Genomic DNA, 18,140 nt, shown 5'->3' with positions numbered 1-18,140 from the left:
CTAACATCCAGTGGTTTATGAGGTTCTCGGCCATGAAAGACTAAGGTTGGTGAGCACCCTATAGATGAGGAGTAAGATGTGTTATGTATAAACACAGCTATGTCTAACCATTTATGCCAGTCACTGCCTGTTTGATTTGAAGCCAATCTAAGGATTCCTTTCATGGAAAGGTGAGATCGCTCAACCACTCCCACTGATTGTGCATGTTTAAGGGTTGCATGTCTTAGTTTGATCTCGAGAAGACTCGCTAATTCATGCATTAAGTCAGAAGTGAAAACTGAGCCTAAATCTGCTATTATCACGTACGGTATGTAACTATGTCTGAAAAAAATGGAAACTAAGGACTTTGCTACTGTTGGTGCATCTGCTTTGGAAAGTGGAATGGCAAAAATGTACTTAGAAAATACATCGACTGCTGTTAGTGCAAATCTGTATTGATTACTGTCAAACGGACCTATAATATCAATTTGCATTACATCACCTGGGTAATGTTGCTCTGATGATACGGGCTGAAGGGGCGGTCTAAGGGCGACGTTTTTTGCTGTTTTCAACTGCAAACAAGTTAAGCAATTTCGGATATAGTCAATAAGGTATTCTGTGAAACCTGGGAAATAAAATCTGTTTCTAAACTCAGCTACTGTCCTGGTGATACCTATGTGACCGCTAAGTTTTGAATTATGGAGTCGATAGAGGATCTCTTTCCTCAGGTGTTTTGGGACACAAAACTGGTAGACTGAAATCTTTCCTGTGTCATCAAAAAATTTTCTGTAAAGGATTTGATTCCAAACAATTAGACGTGGAAACTGCTTCCTATACTTTCTGAGTTCAAATGACAAATAACGGCTATTATCCACTTCATTTTTGCTTAACCACCCTATTACTTTGACAATATCATTGTCTTTTTGCTGCTCCTCCACTAATGAAAGTGGATTAGACAATTTTGCTATGTCTGGAAATGAGTCCAGTGGGTTTTGCAATTCTAATGCATTCATTTCCGGCTTAAACTGAATTTTCATAATATCACTTCTAGGCTCCGTCGAATTGATTGAGATTCCCTGGTTTTTCAACTGTGAAAGCATAGCATCGTAGATTCCTTCCTTCTTTAATTTGTCGGTTAGTTCAGTGTCAAAAAATTGATCCTCTGATTTTTCAAACATATTTTCACACTCTGTAATTGCTGACAATGCAATGTCTGGTGTTTTTGCTGATAACGATATTTTAACTTCTCGCACTGGAATGCTGTCTGCCATTGCCAATTCAATAGCATTATCAGGGTCTGTCTGAATTCTTGAAATATAGTCTGCTGCAACGTTTGCTTTACCTGGAATGTGTGCTAAGGCAATATTGTACGCTAGTACTCTGTCCAAGTATCCCCAAAGCGAAGGATGAAGTGTTCTTGCCTTGAAGAACTGGGTTAGGCTTTTATTATCTGAGAAAACTAAAACTTGCTTTTCTGTTCCCCAAATATAGTGAGAAAAATCTTCCAATGCAAAATATAATGCAAGAAATTCTTTACAGAAGATTGACAATTTAAGCTGTGCTTTGTTAAATAGTTTCGAGCCGAAAGAAAATGGAGCATATGTTTTCTGTTTTTGGTGTTTGTCATCTGTCAAATAATCTTCAACTAGAAGTACGTATCCAGCTCCATGGTAGCTTGCGTCACATAATATAACATACTGGAGCCCTGGTTTTGGAAATCTGAGCACAACAGTTGTTGCTTTCCTCAAGGCATTACGTATCTGTTCTAGAGCTTCCTGATGACGATCATTTGTTGAAAAGAATGCTGACTTTTGGAGAAGTTCGTAAAAAGGTATCAAGATTTCATTTAGCTTAGGTATATGATTGTGAAAGAACTGGACAAATCCAATCAGTCTCTTTACCTGCTTTACGGTCTGTGGCATTTTCATTTTTGACAGAAATTTATCTATTTTCTTCCTTTCTGGTTGAATTCCAGCTGGCGTAAGTATGTTTCCCAAAAATTTAATTTTGGTTGTTCCAAATATACATTTTTCGGGTGAGAGTTTTAACCCCGATTTTCTGACACAATCAATTATCTGCTTAAGATTTCTCAGAAGTTCAGTAACATTTTCAGCTCCACTTCCTATGTCATCCATATATTGGGTACATACATTTGCCGTTAGGCAAGGATCCAGGTAATGTCTAATAAAGGCGCTGAATCCAGTTACTGATTTGCTTAATCCTTGTGCGAGACACTTATATGCGTAAGTCCGAGATGCGAAGTTAAATGATAGTAGTTGTACAGAAACATCATCAGCCATCTGTACACAGTGGTAAGCTTGAGAGCAATCAAGCTTGCAGAATAGCTTCTTTCCAGCAAAATGATTCACTGCATCTTGCATATTTGAAATTGGAAACTTTGAATTTAGGTAGTCATTTCGTAGTAAATGGTTTATTCGACGGAGATCAATGAGAATGCGCAGTTTACCCGATTCTTTACGTTGGGCAAAAATTGGACTTCCGTACTTTGAGTTTGACAAAGTTGTTATTAGTCCAAAGTAGTGCATCAAAGCTAATTCAGTCAGAAGTTCGTCTCTAAGATGAATTGGAGTGTGAAGGCTTTGTAAATACACAGGTAACTCATGTGATGGTGTCAATTTTATTTGCAGTTCAGAGTTGTAGCCAACATCAAATCTGTGTTTAGCAAATACGTCAAAATTTTCTACTAGGAGTTGTTCAACTTGTTGACGCTCTGTGTCTGATAAGATTGAGTCTTGCCAAGAAAATTGTTGTAAAAACTCATTCCTATCTCTCTGATTTTCTATTGGGTTAATTTTTTCTCTTTCTCTGTACTCACTTATTTTGTCATATACCTGTTTTTGCCAATTTGATAGACAGGTTATGTCTGGACAGTTTTCCGGTGTTGGAAACCAAAATTTCTCGTATTCTGGTGCTGGTTTCTCAATTTGTTGCGCTTTTGGTATTTCTATCAACTTGTTATTTTCTGCTAAGTAGCTTGATTCTTCTCTCAGTTTTGCTAATTGTATAGTATCTGAACTAACATGCTGAAGTTTTTGTAACTCCTGGAAGTTTAAAACTTTAAATTGTGCTATTGGTGTGTTTATTTTTATTGTAATCGGGTGAGTGTTGAAATTTATAACTGGGAGAAAAACTGTGTTTGTCTCAGTTGTTGTTACTATTGCTGAGCTAACCAATAACTCTGTTTCTGTTTCAAACTGCTTTTGAGGCGTAACGACTCCACTACAATGTTTAATTTCAGGCTGTGAGTCCTCAAATTTGCATTCTAAGACTCTCTGTGACTGTGCTTCAATAGTTATTTTTCTTGCAGCAGTTAAATTGAACTTGCAAGGTTTCAATATTCTACGTCTGCCTGATACAGGTTTGAGTTCATTCAAATGAACAGACATGTCTTCAAACTTGAGTATTTTGTCTCTAGGACAAATTTGGATATTATTTTTTATGAAAAATGTATTTCCAATAATTATGTTGTTCATTTTAGGTAGCACAAAAAAGTCTTCTGTGAACTTGTAGTCTCCGATGTGGAAATCGACTGACACTTGTTTATCAATGTTTATTACTTGGCCTGATGCTGTTTTAACTTGACTGAAATTTGGTTCACAATAAGAGCTTTTATTTATTACGCTATTTTTTTGTAGCTCCAATAAAACTGACTCCGACAGTGCACTTGTTGTTGCTCCTGTATCAACTAGTGCTCGACGTTTAAAATTTTTCAAGAAATTAATTTGAACATAGGAGAGTTCTTCTCCTTCTAACGTTATAACAGCATTTATAGATGATGACGCTACATGATGATTATAGTGAATTTTTTGAGTTTTTTCTTTTATATTTTTTTGTTTTTTATTGGACTCATCTGGCTGTGGCTTAGTTAGTTTTTTGGCATTGGAAACGGTAACGTTTCAGATTTGTACTGATTAGCATTTTGGTTACTTGAAGTTTGACAGTCCTTTGCTAAGTGGTTGGGATATCCACATTTGAAGCATATTTTTGGTGCCGATTGCACATATGGGTAGTGGAAACTCTGATCTGTTGTCTGGAAAGTTTGGGAAACCTGGGGGTTTTGCTCGGAAAATTGGCTCTGACTTGTTTGTTGATTATATTGATTTGGTGCTGGAAATTGGTTCTGGTAAAATTGCTGGGGAGGTGTTTGGAATGCAAATTGCCATTGTAGGTTTCTATTTCTTGGAAGTTTTTGTCTATTTGTATTTTGTTGATAATTTTGGTAGCCCCACTGATTGTTATTTGGTCTAAACGAGCGCTGACCTGAGTTATTCCAATTTCGCGGTTTAAAAATTTTTCCGCCACCTTGTGTGTTCTGAGTAATGCTTTTCTGCGAGCTTCCTTCTTGTCGGGTTTGACTATCATCAAATTTACGTGTCAGTTCCGAAATTTTTGTCTTTAGTGAATCTTGTGCTTGGCCCAATGTTGTGAGCGCATTTACTAAATTCTCAGTAACTCCTTGTTGAATTTCGCTAACTGATCCTGGTTACCATTCATCTTTGGGACAAAGGTCCTTCAAAACTAAATTTTTTCGGTCTGCGTTACATGCTTCTTGTGGGGTAGCATTTTCAGGAAGTTCAAAAAGTTTTAAGCGTAGCCAGTTTGGCATTGCTCTAATAAATGCTCTTTTAATTTGACTTTCTCTGTTTCTGCCTGCGCTTGCTAACCTTTCTGCGTTTACAGCGGTTTCTCTGTCAAACCTAGGCCTATCTGCGTCATTTGCAGCTGGCGCTACAACTGGCAAAATAGGATCTGGGTAAGCTTGATGTGCGCATGTTTGAATCTGTACTAGAAGGTCCTCTGGCGTTGTTTTTCCCGGTATAAACTTAAAGTTCTCTAACTTTATTGCATGAACTTCTCTTAAATTTGGGTCACAATACTGATTTCTTAGTGCTGTGAGTGCATTTTCTAAGTTGTTTTGAGTAGCTTCAGCTAGTGTTAGAAAAAATCTAAGGGCTCCGTCTTTTAAGTGAAGTTGCAAGAAGTTTGCTTGTTGATCATTAGGGACTGCTGTTACTGCTATGATACTGCGTAATAAAGCTTCAACCTCGCGCCAATTTTCACGTTCGAGGCCCAAGAATGGGCTGAGAGAGATATGTGGTTGAGCCATGCGTTTTGTTAAATTATATTTTCTTTAACTTTTATCCTAATAAATAAGGAGGAGAGAGTCAGTATTTTACTTGTATGCGCCTATCGAAAACCCTTTTAAGTGTTTCAAAAGATGACTAGTTTAGCACTGATAGCACGAAGTGATTAACTATGGATAGAGTGACAGTGAAAGCACTTGATGGCATATATAAACTACACTGAGATAATTGGTTTCACTGCATTGTAAACTTACTAGCTTTTGAAGTCCGTTTCTGGCTGTTCTCTGTAGTTCTCAGCCCTTTGCAGTTCTTAGCCAACTGTTCTCTTCCTTTCTTCCCAAATCCGGTTGTTTTATTGTGTCGCCTCTTCTGATTTTGTGCCTGTTTGTGGTTGTCGTCTGTTGTTGATCCGTGTTTGTAGTAAGAGTCGTTTTCAATAAAAATCGTTCTTAATAATTCTCAATAACGAATTTTCACAGCAACAAATAATACAAATTGCAAGTTATCTAACAAGTGTTTTTTCAAACTTTAACAATTAGCTTTGGAAAATATTGTTTGCATGACTTGCATGGCTTGTTAATAGTTTGAATGAATTTTTAGCTCTCTGATGAAATCGATGATGACAATTTGACTTTGGCCGAAATAAAGAGAAATAAAAGATCAGAAGTTTAAAGTTTCAATGGAAGGTAAGTTTCCCTTCTGTCACCAACTAATAATCTTATCTAATTTTCAGCCTGAGCTCTTAAGGCTCTTCGGAGTGGTGGATCACGGTTTTCTTCTCTTTAAAACAACCAACTATTCTCAAGACTTTATTCTCTGTCTCTATTATAATTCAATGGCTTTCAGTAAGTTTTATTTGCTATGTATATTCATTAAATATTTATCCGGATTCAACAGAGGCATATAAGGGCATTAAGTACAGTAGTTTACAGCATAGTAAATTTAACAACAAATATACTTGTATAATTTAAATGTACCGGTTAAGAAATGTAAATTAAGACAACCAAATGTTTATTAATTCTATGACCATCAAAACAATCCTTTTTAGGACTACTTGATATCCAAGGATATCACACCCAGAAAGAAAGTTGGTGTGCTCTTGTAGAGATGTACAAATTCGTAGCCAAACTCTTTTTGAAAAAGGGAAAAACGTAAATTTTCTGGGCTTTCACGTCCTGTTGAGCTAAAATTGGAAATTTCATAAAACACGGAGTCAAATTGACAACATATTTTATTAAAATGTGTTTTCTAGCCTATTTTAATAATTAATTCCTAAACCAAGGTAAATAGGTATTTTCAACAAATAGGTACTTTCAAGTAGCTTTATAATGTAGCTTCTCTTATGCAACAAATTGACCGAGAAAATGTATAGTTTTTCGAAAAAGAAAATTGAAGTTTTAATTTTTATTACTATTTACTCCTCGATAACGGACAAATTTTCAAAGTAGTGTCAATATTCTGATTATTATTATAAAAACAATTTCGGGGCTGTTCGAAAAAAGAGAGCGCAAGCCTTCTTGGCTAGTCTCAATTTAAACTAATTATATCTAATGAAATTAATTTCGACGGATGACAAAATAAACTATCCTATAATGTCGTTTGATTTATACAAATTGATTCAGTGATAAGAAATGCAAGATTATTTTGATTATCTAAGATGAGGATCCTAAAGATATCGACATAAAAAGTGATATCAAAGATTATCAAATTAAATATTATCATTTCAAAAATCTTAGTACACTTTTGTTCATCATTTATTTTTGTGAAATGAGCAGTCGATATAAACAATATTCTTCATGTCGGGGAACAACGGAACAGCACAAGCCAAAATATAAAGTCACAGCCACATTCTACTGAATTATCAACATTGTCATAACTTGTAAACAACACTAACACTTCAGAAACTATTGCTTAAAGTTCAATTTAAACAACGCATAGATCTGAAACAATACAACTATTGTCTAACACGTTGCTCATTGAAAGATATTTGAACAAATTATCGCCAAGCCTTGATGTAGAAATAGCTTTATATTCGATTATACCAAGAAGTATATAAACTCAATGCCTCTTAGGGTATGGTAAGAACAGAATTTAGTCATCACCCTATAGATCTCCATTTCATTAGACGAAGCATTAGTACCAGTGAAGTTTTACTTAAAAATCCATTCTTCAAAAAATCATAATCTTGGAAAAAATCTTGAACATAATGGATGGCAACTCCTTGGGCACTGTTCAGTACGGATCCAAAATCTCTGGCAGGTCTTTCATCGGCATGGCAGTCGCAATACTGGACGCATCTTTCCAGGCTGGGGTTATAGTACAGGTAAAATTCAGTTTTGGGGTCTTTGAAAACAAAGGAATTGAATCAAGACTTGCTTACGATAAAATAAAAAATCTGAGGCACAGAAATATCTAATTGAAAATATTGATATTGGCAGTTTTTCATACAAAAGCATAGATATTGAATTTAACCAAGTTAGGAATTATTAATCAGCTACTAGTAAATCTGCCTAACCCGAGCTACTCGGTAATTTTGCACGTCACAAATCTTTTCAGATTTGTTCTTTGTTCAGATTTACTATGGCGGCATGTTCTCGTTCTACCTTCAAAGATACACTTATCAGAGCTCATCGGCTGAAATGGTCAGCTACTCTGTCTTCCGATCTCTTTTCCTCTTCCTCATTTCCTTCCTGACCATCGTGGATTCAACCGAGTACCCCAAGAGGTTCCGAGAACTAAACCACTTCGTCTTAGTGACGAACGGATTGTTAGCCATATCTGTGATGGCTAAAATCCTCGTGTATTATGGATCCGCATCATTCGTATCGGTTAGTATTACAACTCAACACTTCGCATCGCACGGATATCAAAACGTCTGACACAAACATTTCACACGCAATGCGAATATTAACAGCAGAACAATGAGAGAATGCTAAAAGTTACAAAAAACTGCCCGATTGCCCAGTGCCGGCTCGGTACCTTGATAGCTTGAAATTTTACACTTAATTAAATATTGGCTATAGCGATGACCAAAAATTAATGACTGAATATGCCTTACTGGAAACTTTTCAAGCACATAATCTCTTTTCAGTGGTTGTTTTGGGAGAACTGTGCCATCTCAATTTTCTTCTCAATTCTCAACCCAATTACATGGCGATACGTCAGTAACATTGACAGAATACTGGAAAAGAAAAGACGCAAAGTCGACCAAGACAGAAGGGTATCCATGGACCGAACATTGACACTCCTGGACGGTGGCAGTTTCGCCGACAGCGTTCGAAGCAGCTTGCATGACACTCGTTCTGCTAAAATCGAGAAGTTGTTGAGAAAACAAGAGAAAAAGTCTCTGTTCAAAGCGAGAAAGCTGATCTGGTTAAGTTGGACGGATACCTTTTTGTTTGTGATTGGATTCCTGTGTTCGGTGCTGTCTGGGATAACCGAAGTGTTCATCCCCTATTGTCAGGCGAAAATTGTGAACAGTGTAGTTCGTATAAGTGAGTTTATCATTTCACACATTTATAATTCACTTTCAATAAACTTTGTACTTAAAAGCTAACAGTTATGGGAAGCAATTTTTATTCATGAATAATAAAGATAAGATCATTGCTACCAAGACTGGTCAAGCTATGGTAAACCTGAAGCTATGATTAAGTGAGAGCTCCTCCTCCCACAGACAGCTGCGGAGGCAAAAATACATCGAACCCTCAATCATTTACGTGAGATTCACATACCTTACCTCTCGGAAATCACGCCAGTGATACTGAGGCCCAAAAAGTCAATACCCAAATCTACAGACCACATAAGATCGCAAAATAGAACAAATCACAAATCACATTCGTCCAAATTCAAAATCCTCTTTCTGTGTCAGTTCAGCTCGAGCAGAAATAGGGCGGCTTCTATCCATCACCTCATACTGTTTAAATATTAAAAGATCAATTAGCCCATGCAGAATAGCTCGTCAATAAAAAATAGCACCAAAATAAACAATTTAAGTACAAAAAGTAGCTCAGTGATTAATGTTAACAGATTTGGACACGCCAGACCGTCTGTCGTACTTCAACCAGTTTGTGTTATATGTTGGACTTCTGATGCTGGGAAAGAGTGTTTTCATCCTTTTACAGTCTTCGTTCCTCCTCAGAGCCAAAGACAGACTAGAGTTCAAGATACAAAGTGTCATGTTCAACAAAATACTACAGGTATTAGAGAAATCAGAAAAGAATCAAATTTTATACGAGAGAATAGATCTTTACATGCAACTGACCCTGGGACGTGGTTCGAAAAATTATGAAAAATAGAATCCACGTTATAACTTATCAAGTACCTGCTACGCCGGGATTCGAGCCATCGCTAAAATATTGCATATTCCCATTTTTTGAGATCAAGCTTAGAAACTTTGAAAACGTAAAACCTCATTTTCAATACTTTGGCAGACCTCTCTAACTTCAGTAGACATTTGACTCTTGCCCAGTGTAGAGGTGCTAAAACGTATAATCCCTCACTAATTGCCGTAAATATGCCATAATGACGTCCCATCATTGTGGTATAATTACGAGAACTGGTGAGGGCTATGCGCTCCACCAGCAGCACTATACAAGGAAAGACCCGAAAGTTAGACAGGTCTGCCAAAGTACTGATGAACGTTTTGCGTTTTGAACAACTTAGATAAGATTGATCGGCATGAAAAAAACTACATGAACTTCGCTATACGGTTGTGTCCTTTGTCAATTTATGATGACAATTCTGGAAAGCTTTTTGCGTAGGAAAAACAACAGTTCTTCGACAAGCGTTCAAATGAGAGTATGATGCAGAGAATGACGGGTGACGTGGAAAGCTTTGCAACAATTGTAACCGAGTCATGCACTACTTTCATCAGAAGTATAGTCAAGAGTACAATCGTGTTCCTATTCCTGCTATTTGCCATCAGGTATTATGAAATTCACAAAAAATAATCCACAATCCTAAGCAAGAAGATGAAAAAAGATTAAATTAAAATGACCACATTGCAAAGTTCAAATATACACAACGGGGCGGTATGATCAGAGTAAACTTCTGATAAATTGTTTTCTACAAGAGAGTATGCTACTCCATAGCAAAATTTGATAAGTTTTTGGTTGCGAACAGAATAAACAATACTTACAATCGATACTTCATCACTTCAAATATGTTTGTTCAAAACCACACAAAATCTTTTATTATACACTTTTAAAACTTGATTGAAATATGAACAAACCTCTCAATCATTATTACAGTTTCCCTCAATTGCAACAAAAGACTGAGTAATTTATCATGGCTATCAGTTGATCTTCATCCTCAAATTACAGATGAAGCCAGAAAAGGGTGCATATTTTTGAGCAAAAAAGTGAGCTTCTGTTGCTCTAATCCAAAAATCTTGAAACAAATTTAATCAAGGATACAAAACGACATATTAACGCTATCAAGTTTGTCAGTTGTAACTTGTGTGCTTTTCAAAGTTTGGTGAAAAATTCAGTTCTGTTATGTTTTGTATTTTAGTTAGTTTTTCTTATTTTTTATTTGCCCAAATGGTACAACCTGCCTGTAATTATTGACACATAATATGATGAAGCCATGGGGGCCATGTTTTCCGAATGTTTGATCGAAATTGTTTTTAAGTTTGCGCGATATTCAAGTTCAAATAATTGCTGTTGGAAAAACTATCACAACCTTTAGCGCTGTTTGTCCAAAGATATTCTGAAAAATTTGCTTCACTGCTTGCCAGGGCACTACGTCGAGACCAATGCCTAGTCTTGGTACAAAAATTTGGGTCAAATGATTTTCTACGGCATGGTTTCTTAGTAAAATGAGCGATTGGTAAACTTTTGCTATCAACTCATTTTTCGAAAATTTTTGTTTTATGATGAGATTATAAACAAATCGGTCCGAGTAACTATCTAAATGAACATGTATTGAGCCGGGTGCAAGGTTAATGTTAGTTGGTACGTCATTATTTATCAAGTTAGGACAAAATTTTGCAAGATTTTGCCAAAAGTTTTTCGAAAAAAATGAATCAGACCATGTACTTTGTACAATATTGCCGTTTATTTCTTTCATTTCCGCTCTCATGCAAATTATATTGCATGACTCAAAGCTAGGGTAGTCCCCTTTTGTCAGAGATTGCGTAGAACTAGTGGGTTTGCTTTTTTGGACTTGTTTTGTGAAGTATCTTGCTTTGAACTTGATTCTATCAAAGTTGACGGGTTGTTTGTTTTCTCCTTTTCCCTTTCTTTTCTTCGTCTTTCTATAGTTTTTGCTAGATCACCTATAGAGCTGTAGTCTTGCATACCAAATTCGCTCAGCGCTTCATCTACCGTTTGAGTTTTCCGAGATCTATCTCCTCTGTTTGACTTCGAAGTTGAAGGCTCTTTGAATGTTACTCTTTTTTCCTTTGAAATTTTTGGTTCTGTGTAGATTGGTATTGGCATTTTGGGTATGCGCGACAACCTACGAAGATTGCTAGCCACTGGTGAAGGGGTTGGCGTAGTGCTGACCGGTGAATCAGGTCCTGTGCTCCAGTTAGCATCTCTAATGGGAATTTTTGATTTTGTTGATCTTGGACTTTCAATTTGATCCTGCTCATTCTTATGGCCTTGTATTGTTATTAATGGGTCCTCAGACTCATCAATACTACGATTGGCATCTGATAGATCCTCAAATGGTTCAGTAAGGGCTGGATCGTCAACAAATAGGACTGGTTCTTCGTCAGATTGTACTTCCGGCGGTTCAAAAGTATTTGGGGGACTTGGTGCCATTGGTGGTGTTTCAGGCCCATTTGGTAGTGCTGGTGGTAGATGACCTATTGGGTAACTCCAATATATTTGCGCTGAGGGGTTGTTAAGACCGTTTTCGTTACTGCTTGTTGTTCGATCTTCATAGTACTCTTCTTCGAACAATTTCCCAATTTTTTCGTCGAAAAGTTCAGGTTCTTGTCTAAATTTGCTCAAACTGGGGTCTGCAACAAATTTGTTTGTTAATGTATCAATATCGTCTATTCTGGTCTGTGGTACTATTGGTCGTAATCTGATCCTATGAACACATTGCGTAAATGGCGTTCCAACTTTTCGGATCAGATAGTTAGAGTTTGTAAGAACTTTTTCAACTCTGTATAACGGGAGCCAAATTTGGACTGCTTTGTGACTAAGATCAGATTGATTTACTAAGCGCGGATTGAGCAAAAGACAATAGGAAAATAATTCTAAGGGTTTAGCTTCCGCTTTGTCATCGTAATAACTTCTATACTTGTGATACATTGTGACAAGTTTCTCTTTGACTCGAGAAAATTGTTGTGTCATTGCATCTTGTAAGGTAACAAGAAAGTCTGACCTGGGCATGGCTGCTTGAATGGCTTTGATGTTAAATCTAACATCCAGTGGTTTATGAGGTTCTCGGCCATGAAAGACTAAGGTTGGTGAGCACCCTATAGATGAGGAGTAAGATGTGTTATGTATAAACACAGCTATGTCTAACCATTTATGCCAGTCACTGCCTGTTTGATTTGAAGCCAATCTAAGGATTCCTTTCATGGAAAGGTGAGATCGCTCAACCACTCCCACTGATTGTGCATGTTTAAGGGTTGCATGTCTTAGTTTGATCTCGAGAAGACTCGCTAATTCATGCATTAAGTCAGAAGTGAAAACTGAGCCTAAATCTGCTATTATCATGTACGGTATGTAACTATGTCTGAAAAAAATGGAAACTAAGGACTTTGCTACTGTTGGTGCATCTGCTTTGGAAAGTGGAATGGCAAAAATGTACTTAGAAAATACATCGACTGCTGTTAGTGCAAATCTGTATTGATTACTGTCAAACGGACCTATAATATCAATTTGCATTACATCACCTGGGTAATGTTGCTCTGATGATACGGGCTGCAGGGGCGGTCTAAGGGCGACGTTTTTTGCTGTTTTCAACTGCAAACAAGTTAAGCAATTTCGGATATAGTCAATAAGGTATTCTGTGAAACCTGGGAAATAAAATCTGTTTCTAAACTCAGCTACTGTCCTGGTGATACCTATGTGACCGCTAAGTTTTGAATTATGGAGTCGATAGAGGATCTCTTTCCTCAGGTGTTTTGGGACACAAAACTGGTAGACTGAAATCTTTCCTGTGTCATCAAAAAATTTTCTGTAAAGGATTTGATTCCAAACAATTAGACGTGGAAACTGCTTCCTATACTTTCTGAGTTCAAATGACAAATAACGGCTATTATCCACTTCATTTTTGCTTAACCACCCTATTACTTTGACAATATCATTGTCTTTTTGCTGCTCCTCCACTAATGAAAGTGGATTAGACAATTTTGCTATGTCTGGAAATGAGTCCAGTGGGTTTTGCAATTCTAATGCATTCATTTCCGGCTTAAACTGAATTTTCATAATATCACTTCTAGGCTCCGTCGAATTGATTGAGATTCCCTGGTTTTTCAACTGTGAAAGCATAGCATCGTAGATTCCTTCCTTCTTTAATTTGTCGGTTAGTTCAGTGTCAAAAAATTGATCCTCTGATTTTTCAAACATATTTTCACACTCTGTAATTGCTGACAATGCAATGTCTGGTGTTTTTGCTGATAACGATATTTTAACTTCTCGCAATGGAATGCTGTCTGCCATTGCCAATTCAATAGCATTATCAGGGTCTGTCTGAATTCTTGAAATATAGTCTGCTGCAACGTTTGCTTTACCTGGAATGTGTGCTAAGGCAATATTGTACGCTAGTACTCTGTCCAAGTATCCCCAAAGCGAAGGATGAAGTGTTCTTGCCTTGAAGAACTGGGTTAGGCTTTTATTATCTGAGAAAACTAAAACTTGCTTTTCTGTTCCCCAAATATAGTGAGAAAAATCTTCCAATGCAAAATATAATGCAAGAAATTCTTTACAGAAGATTGACAATTTAAGCTGTGCTTTGTTAAATAGTTTCGAGCCGAAAGAAAATGGAGCATATGTTTTCTGTTTTTGGTGTTTGTCATCTGTCAGATAATCTTCAACTAGAAGTACGTATCCAGCTCCATGGTAGCTTGCGTCACATAATATAACATACTGGAGCCCTGGTTTTGGAAATCTGAGCACAACAGTTGTTGCTTTCCTCAAGGCATTACGTATCTGTTCTAGAGCTTCCTGATGACGATCATTTGTTGAAAAGAATGCTGACTTTTGGAGAAGTTCGTAAAAAGGTATCAAGATTTCATTTAGCTTAGGTATATGATTGTGAAAGAACTGGACAAATCCAATCAGTCTCTTTACCTGCTTTACGGTCTGTGGCATTTTCATTTTTGACAGAAATTTATCTATTTTCTTCCTTTCTGGTTGAATTCCAGCTGGCGTAAGTATGTTTCCCAAAAATTTAATTTTGGTTGTTCCAAATATACATTTTTCGGGTGAGAGTTTTAACCCCGATTTTCTGACACAATCAATTATCTGCTTAAGATTTCTCAGAAGTTCAGTAACATTTTCAGCTCCACTTCCTATGTCATCCATATATTGGGTACATACATTTGCCGTTAGGCAAGGATCCAGGTAATGTCTAATAAAGGCGCTGAATCCAGTTACTGATTTGCTTAATCCTTGTGCGAGACACTTATATGCGTAAGTCCGAGATGCGAAGTTAAATGATAGTAGTTGTACAGAAACATCATCAGCCATCTGTACACAGTGGTAAGCTTGAGAGCAATCAAGCTTGCAGAATAGCTTCTTTCCAGCAAAATGATTCACTGCATCTTGCATATTTGAAATTGGAAACTTTGAATTTAGGTAGTCATTTCGTAGTAAATGGTTTATTCGACGGAGATCAATGAGAATGCGCAGTTTACCCGATTCTTTACGTTGGGCAAAAATTGGACTTCCGTACTTTGAGTTTGACAAAGTTGTTATTAGTCCAAAGTAGTGCATCAAAGCTAATTCAGTCAGAAGTTCGTCTCTAAGATGAATTGGAGTGTGAAGGCTTTGTAAATACACAGGTAACTCATGTGATGGTGTCAATTTTATTTGCAGTTCAGAGTTGTAGCCAACATCAAATCTGTGTTTAGCAAATACGTCAAAATTTTCTACTAGGAGTTGTTCAACTTGTTGACGCTCTGTGTCTGATAAGATTGAGTCTTGCCAAGAAAATTGTTGTAAAAACTCATTCCTATCTCTCTGATTTTCTATTGGGTTAATTTTTTCTCTTTCTCTGTACTCACTTATTTTGTCATATACCTGTTTTTGCCAATTTGATAGACAGGTTATGTCTGGACAGTTTTCCGGTGTTGGAAACCAAAATTTCTCGTATTCTGGTGCTGGTTTCTCAATTTGTTGCGCTTTTGGTATTTCTATCAACTTGTTATTTTCTGCTAAGTAGCTTGATTCTTCTCTCAGTTTTGCTAATTGTATAGTATCTGAACTAACATGCTGAAGTTTTTGTAACTCCTGGAAGTTTAAAACTTTAAATTGTGCTATTGGTGTGTTTATTTTTATTGTAATCGGGTGAGTGTTGAAATTTATAACTGGGAGAAAAACTGTGTTTGTCTCAGTTGTTGTTACTATTGCTGAGCTAACCAATAACTCTGTTTCTGTTTCAAACTGCTTTTGAGGCGTAACGACTCCACTACAATGTTTAATTTCAGGCTGTGAGTCCTCAAATTTGCATTCTAAGACTCTCTGTGACTGTGCTTCAATAGTTATTTTTCTTGCAGCAGTTAAATTGAACTTGCAAGGTTTCAATATTCTACGTCTGCCTGATACAGGTTTGAGTTCATTCAAATGAACAGACATGTCTTCAAACTTGAGTATTTTGTCTCTAGGACAAATTTGGATATTATTTTTTATGAAAAATGTATTTCCAATAATTATGTTGTTCATTTTAGGTAGCACAAAAAAGTCTTCTGTGAACTTGTAGTCTCCGATGTGGAAATCGACTGACACTTGTTTATCAATGTTTATTACTTGGCCTGATGCTGTTTTAACTTGACTGAAATTTGGTTCACAATAAGAGCTTTTATTTATTACGCTATTTTTTTGTAGCTCCAATAAAACTGACTCCGACAGTGCACTTGTTGTTGCTCCTGTATCAACTAGTGCTCGACGTTTAAAATTTTTCAAGAAATTAATTTGAACATAGGAGAGTTCTTCTCCTTCTAACGTTATAACAGCATTTATAGATGATGACGCTACATGATGATTATAGTGAATTTTTTGAGTTTTTTCTTTTATATTTTTTTGTTTTTTATTGGACTCATCTGGCTGTGGCTTAGTTAGTTTTTTGGCATTGGAAACGGTAACGTTTCAGATTTGTACTGATTAGCATTTTGGTTACTTGAAGTTTGACAGTCCTTTGCTAAGTGGTTGGGATATCCACATTTGAAGCATATTTTTGGTGCCGATTGCACATATGGGTAGTGGAAACTCTGATCTGTTGTCTGGAAAGTTTGGGAAACCTGGGGGTTTTGCTCGGAAAATTGGCTCTGACTTGTTTGTTGATTATATTGATTTGGTGCTGGAAATTGGTTCTGGTAAAACTGCTGGGGAGGTGTTTGGAATGCAAATTGCCATTGTAGGTTTCTATTTCTTGGAAGTTTTTGTCTATTTGTATTTTGTTGATAATTTTGGTAGCCCCACTGATTGTTATTTGGTCTAAACGAACGCTGACCTGAGTTATTCCAATTTCGCGGTTTAAAAATTTTTCCGCCACCTTGTGTGTTCTGAGTAATGCTTTTCTGCGAGCTTCCTTCTTGTCGGGTTTGACTATCATCAAATTTACGTGTCAGTTCCGAAATTTTTGTCTTTAGTGAATCTTGTGCTTGGCCCAATGTTGTGAGCGCATTTACTAAATTCTCAGTAACTCCTTGTTGAATTTCGCTAACTGATCCTGGTTACCATTCATCTTTGGGACAAAGGTCCTTCAAAACTAAATTTTTTCGGTCTGCGTTACATGCTTCTTGTGGGGTAGCATTTTCAGGAAGTTCAAAAAGTTTTAAGCGTAGCCAGTTTGGCATTGCTCTAATAAATGCTCTTTTAATTTGACTTTCTCTGTTTCTGCCTGCGCTTGCTAACCTTTCTGAGTTTACAGCGGTTTCTCTGTCAAACCTAGGCCTATCTGCGTCATTTGCAGCTGGCGCTACAACTGGCAAAATAGGATCTGGGTAAGCTTGATGTGCGCATGTTTGAATCTGTACTAGAAGGTCCTCTGGCGTTGTTTTTCCCGGTATAAACTTAAAGTTCTCTAACTTTATTGCATGAACTTCTCTTAAATTTGGGTCACAATACTGATTTCTTAGTGCTGTGAGTGCATTTTCTAAGTTGTTTTGAGTAGCTTCAGCTAGTGTTAGAAAAAATCTAAGGGCTCCGTCTTTTAAGTGAAGTTGCAAGAAGTTTGCTTGTTGATCATTAGGGACTGCTGTTACTGCTATGATACTGCGTAATAAAGCTTCAACCTCGCGCCAATTTTCACGTTCGAGGCCCGAGAATGGGCTGAGAGAGATATGTGGTTGAGCCATGCGTTTTGTTAAATTATATTTTCTTTAACTTTTATCCTAATAAATAAGGAGGAGAGAGTCAGTATTTTACTTGTATGCGCCTATCGAAAACCCTTTTAAGTGTTTCAAAAGATGACTAGTTTAGCACTGATAGCACGAAGTGATTAACTATGGATAGAGTGACAGTGAAAGCACTTGATGGCATATATAAACTACACTGAGATAATTGGTTTCACTGCATTGTAAACTTACTAGCTTTTGAAGTCCGTTTCTGGCTGTTCTCTGTAGTTCTCAGCCCTTTGCAGTTCTTAGCCAACTGTTCTCTTCCTTTCTTCCCAAATCCGGTTGTTTTATTGTGTCGCCTCTTCTGATTTTGTGCCTGTTTGTGGTTGTCGTCTGTTGTTGATCCGTGTTTGTAGTAAGAGTCGTTTTCAATAAAAATCGTTCTTAATAATTCTCAATAACGAATTTTCACAGCAACAAATAATACAAATTGCAAGTTATCTAACAAGTGTTTTTTCAAACTTTAACAATTAGCTTTGGAAAATATTGTTTGCATGACTTGCATGGCTTGTTAATAGTTTGAATGAATTTTT

The 18,140-nt window shown here is 36.8% G+C and overlaps 3 protein-coding genes across 3 annotated transcripts in view; 2 read left to right on the top strand and 1 right to left on the bottom strand.

Annotated features, from left to right (window-relative positions):
* LOC142338415 (non-selective voltage-gated ion channel VDAC2-like) overlaps positions 1-18,140 on the top strand; it is a 420,938-nt gene that overhangs the window by 222,872 nt on the left and 179,926 nt on the right. The gene's annotated exons all lie outside the window — the stretch shown is intronic.
* Positions 1-18,140, bottom strand: part of LOC142339892 (sperm flagellar protein 2-like) — a 224,973-nt gene that overhangs the window by 110,848 nt on the left and 95,985 nt on the right. The window lies entirely within an intron of this gene.
* LOC142338396 (uncharacterized) lies at positions 6,891-10,250 on the top strand. The gene is made up of 5 exons (XM_075388155.1): positions 6,891-7,407; positions 7,658-7,912; positions 8,176-8,578; positions 9,111-9,280; positions 9,845-10,250. Exons 1-5 carry the CDS (start codon positions 7,291-7,293, stop codon positions 10,031-10,033), a joined length of 1,134 nt encoding a protein of 377 aa, XP_075244270.1. The 5' UTR covers positions 6,891-7,290; the 3' UTR covers positions 10,034-10,250.

This window comes from Convolutriloba macropyga, chromosome 1 (genome assembly GCF_964194025.1).
Source record: "Convolutriloba macropyga chromosome 1, txConMacr16.3, whole genome shotgun sequence".
Taxonomy (NCBI): Eukaryota; Metazoa; Xenacoelomorpha; order Acoela; family Convolutidae; genus Convolutriloba; species Convolutriloba macropyga.
The sequence above is the reverse complement of the archived record's forward strand: the minus strand, read 5'-3'. Positions and strand labels throughout refer to the sequence as shown.

Coding starts and splice junctions, on each gene's coding strand:
- LOC142338396 (XM_075388155.1), top strand. CDS start 7,291: ATGGATGGCAACTCCTTGGGCACTGTTCAGTACGGATCCAAAATCTCT. Junction 7,408..7,657: donor AGGCTGGGGTTATAGTACAG/GTAAAATTCAGT, acceptor TTCTTTGTTCAG/ATTTACTATGGCGGCATGTT. Junction 8,579..9,110: donor GAACAGTGTAGTTCGTATAA/GTGAGTTTATCA, acceptor TAATGTTAACAG/ATTTGGACACGCCAGACCGT.